Source organism: Nanorana parkeri, unplaced genomic scaffold, assembly GCF_000935625.1.
Source record: "Nanorana parkeri isolate BGI_ZX_2015 unplaced genomic scaffold, ASM93562v1 scaffold181, whole genome shotgun sequence".
NCBI lineage: Eukaryota > Metazoa > Chordata > Amphibia > Anura > Dicroglossidae > Nanorana > Nanorana parkeri.
Window position 1 is genome coordinate 697172 of NW_017306449.1, and position 2334 is coordinate 699505.

The following is a 2334-nucleotide window of genomic DNA, read 5'->3' on the forward strand; positions in this document are numbered from 1 at the left end:
CCCCCCCCCCCCCCCCAACCCGGCACTGCAAGGGTTCAATTCTTGTTTCGTCTAAGGTTTAGAGGAACCCCATTCCAGCAGGCACTGGTGTTCTCCTCTTCACCCTGACGCTCTGGGCTGTGGATAGTCCCTCTACGTCAGGGGTAGCCAAACTACGGCCCTCCAGCTGTGGTGGTACTACAAATCCCATGATGCATCTCTCTCCGGGAGTCATGTCTGTGGCTGTGAGAATCTTGCAATGCCTCATGGGATTTGTAGTTCCACCACAGCTGGAGGGCCGGAGTTTGGCTACCCCTGCTCTATGTCCTCTCTATTGGCCCTGTATTGTATGTGGCGGTTTTCAGGAGCACCTTGGAGAGGAGGCTTCGTGGGACCAGTCGCATAGATGGTGGGAGCCTGTCAGAGCAAGGAGTGAGGCAAGTATTATTCCTTATCTTTCTACCCCCAGATGTAATGAGCATTTAACCCTTGCAATGCAGGGAGGTGCCTGGGGGCCACTGCATGGTAGGTTTTTTTGGGGGGGCTGTAATTTAGATTTTATTTGCTTGCTTTTTTCCTTTTCCACTGATTTGACTCCACTTAACTGTGGCATATATGGTGATGGATCATGCATCTTGGGTAATACCAGATAACATATACATTGTTGTAGCGCAGAGATGGGTCAGTAAGGGAAATTTTCACTATGGTGGTGGTCTGCTGCTTGCAGTTTTACGGTGCTGAATGGGGTTCATTGAACCTTTTACAGTCAGTGTGCATGAATAGTGTGTCGACTGCCAATTAATAGGACACATCCAGTTTGCTTGCTGTTGGGGTGCCTGTATAGAAACACATTAGCAACAGGATCCAGTAAGCCCTGCAGCTAGCATTAGCAAATGTAGCTGATGCCTAAAGTGTGAATGGGCTGAACTTGTCTAGAGATAAGCCCATAAGGAATGGAGGCAGAACATTTGGCCCTCTACTAGTGTTAGATATGTAAGTTATCATTGTACTGAACACATTGTAAAGGGTAAGTGCTGGTTTTATGACTTCCTGACTTTCTCCTCCACAGGTATACCATGCGGTGTCCTCTGTTCAAATTGCACTGTCTGAACTGGAAGCTGGCAGGCTGGAGAATGCCTTTAAAGCAAGCAAAGAAGCCATTACTTCTTCAGAGAAGGCTTTCTTTGACCCTTCCCTGCTTCACCTCTTGTACTTCCCAGATGATCAGAAATTTGCTATTTATATTCCTTTGTTCTTGCCCATGGCCGTCCCTATCTTACTGTCTTTGATGAAGATAGCTAAGGAACACAGATCAAGCAAGAAGGAAGCCACCAAAACAGACTAGGAGGAAATCCCCATAAGTCTCCCACTGGATACCTCGGGAGAAGAGAGCACTCTTCACGGTGTTTGTTTATTTATTATCTGGATGTACAAAGCGGAAAATTGACTGGAGAATGGAGGCTTATGGGAAGATGCAGCCTGCAACCTACATTCTTACTGGATTGCAGCTGGACAGATTAAGGATTTTAGGTTTTTTTTTTATAAAAAGCTCAAGGTCTTATATTGGCAAGCATGAGAATTCCCCAATTTGTTCATAAGTTATATAGCATGTTGCTCATTTGTGTTTTTGTATATGTGTGTATACAGGCGCAAACACACGCACACAGACTACTCCCTTTTTATTATTTAATGGGATCGAATGAGTTCAAAACTAGGATCTCGGGGAACAGGATGTAAATGTTGGATCGAGTTTCCGAGACTTGTAAATATATTTGCCAAACAAAATGCAAGCTTCTGTACATTTTTTACCAATCCGAAAGAGAACGCCTCCTTTAAATCTAAATACATTTATTTAAACACGAACAACCACCAAAGTCAGTCAATTCACTTATATTATGAGTGGCAATTTTGCCACTGCAATGGTGCTGAAACAAACAAAGCCCACCATGCCTCTGGGAATAATGTCTTTGGTTTTCGGAATCCTGCAATGCCTCATGGGACTTATAGTCCCATCACAGCTGGAGTGCCGATGTTGTCTACCCCTGGCTTATACCATCGAGGGATGATTGCCACTATTCAAATGTCAGAATCCACTGTGGTTGTGGTGCTTTTTTGTCATTTAAATAAAAATCCAATGCCCCAATCAATGATGTCTGTCATGCTAATAATATTCAGAGCTGAAGGTGGCCTCTGCAATATTAAACAAAAGAAAGAGGTAGGTAGCGTGGCCACTCACTCTACAGACCACAAAGAATATCTGTAAGTGAGAACACTTGGCTGTGAATAACCGAATACGTGGACGTGAGAGGTCAAACTGATGAAATTTGTAGATCAGATGAAGGACTCCAACAGATA

The 2334-nt window shown here is 44.3% G+C and overlaps 1 protein-coding gene across 1 annotated transcript in view; it reads left to right on the top strand.

The window, feature by feature from the left end:
- Positions 1–1481, top strand: part of PIGS (phosphatidylinositol glycan anchor biosynthesis class S) — a 29624-nt gene extending 28143 nt beyond the window's left edge. The window contains exon 12 of the mRNA XM_018555028.1: positions 1049–1481. Coding sequence (XP_018410530.1) covers positions 1049–1324 — 276 coding nt within the window. The 3' untranslated portion in view covers positions 1325–1481. The remainder of the gene's footprint in view (positions 1–1048) is intronic.
- Positions 1482–2334: the final 853 nt, after the last annotated feature.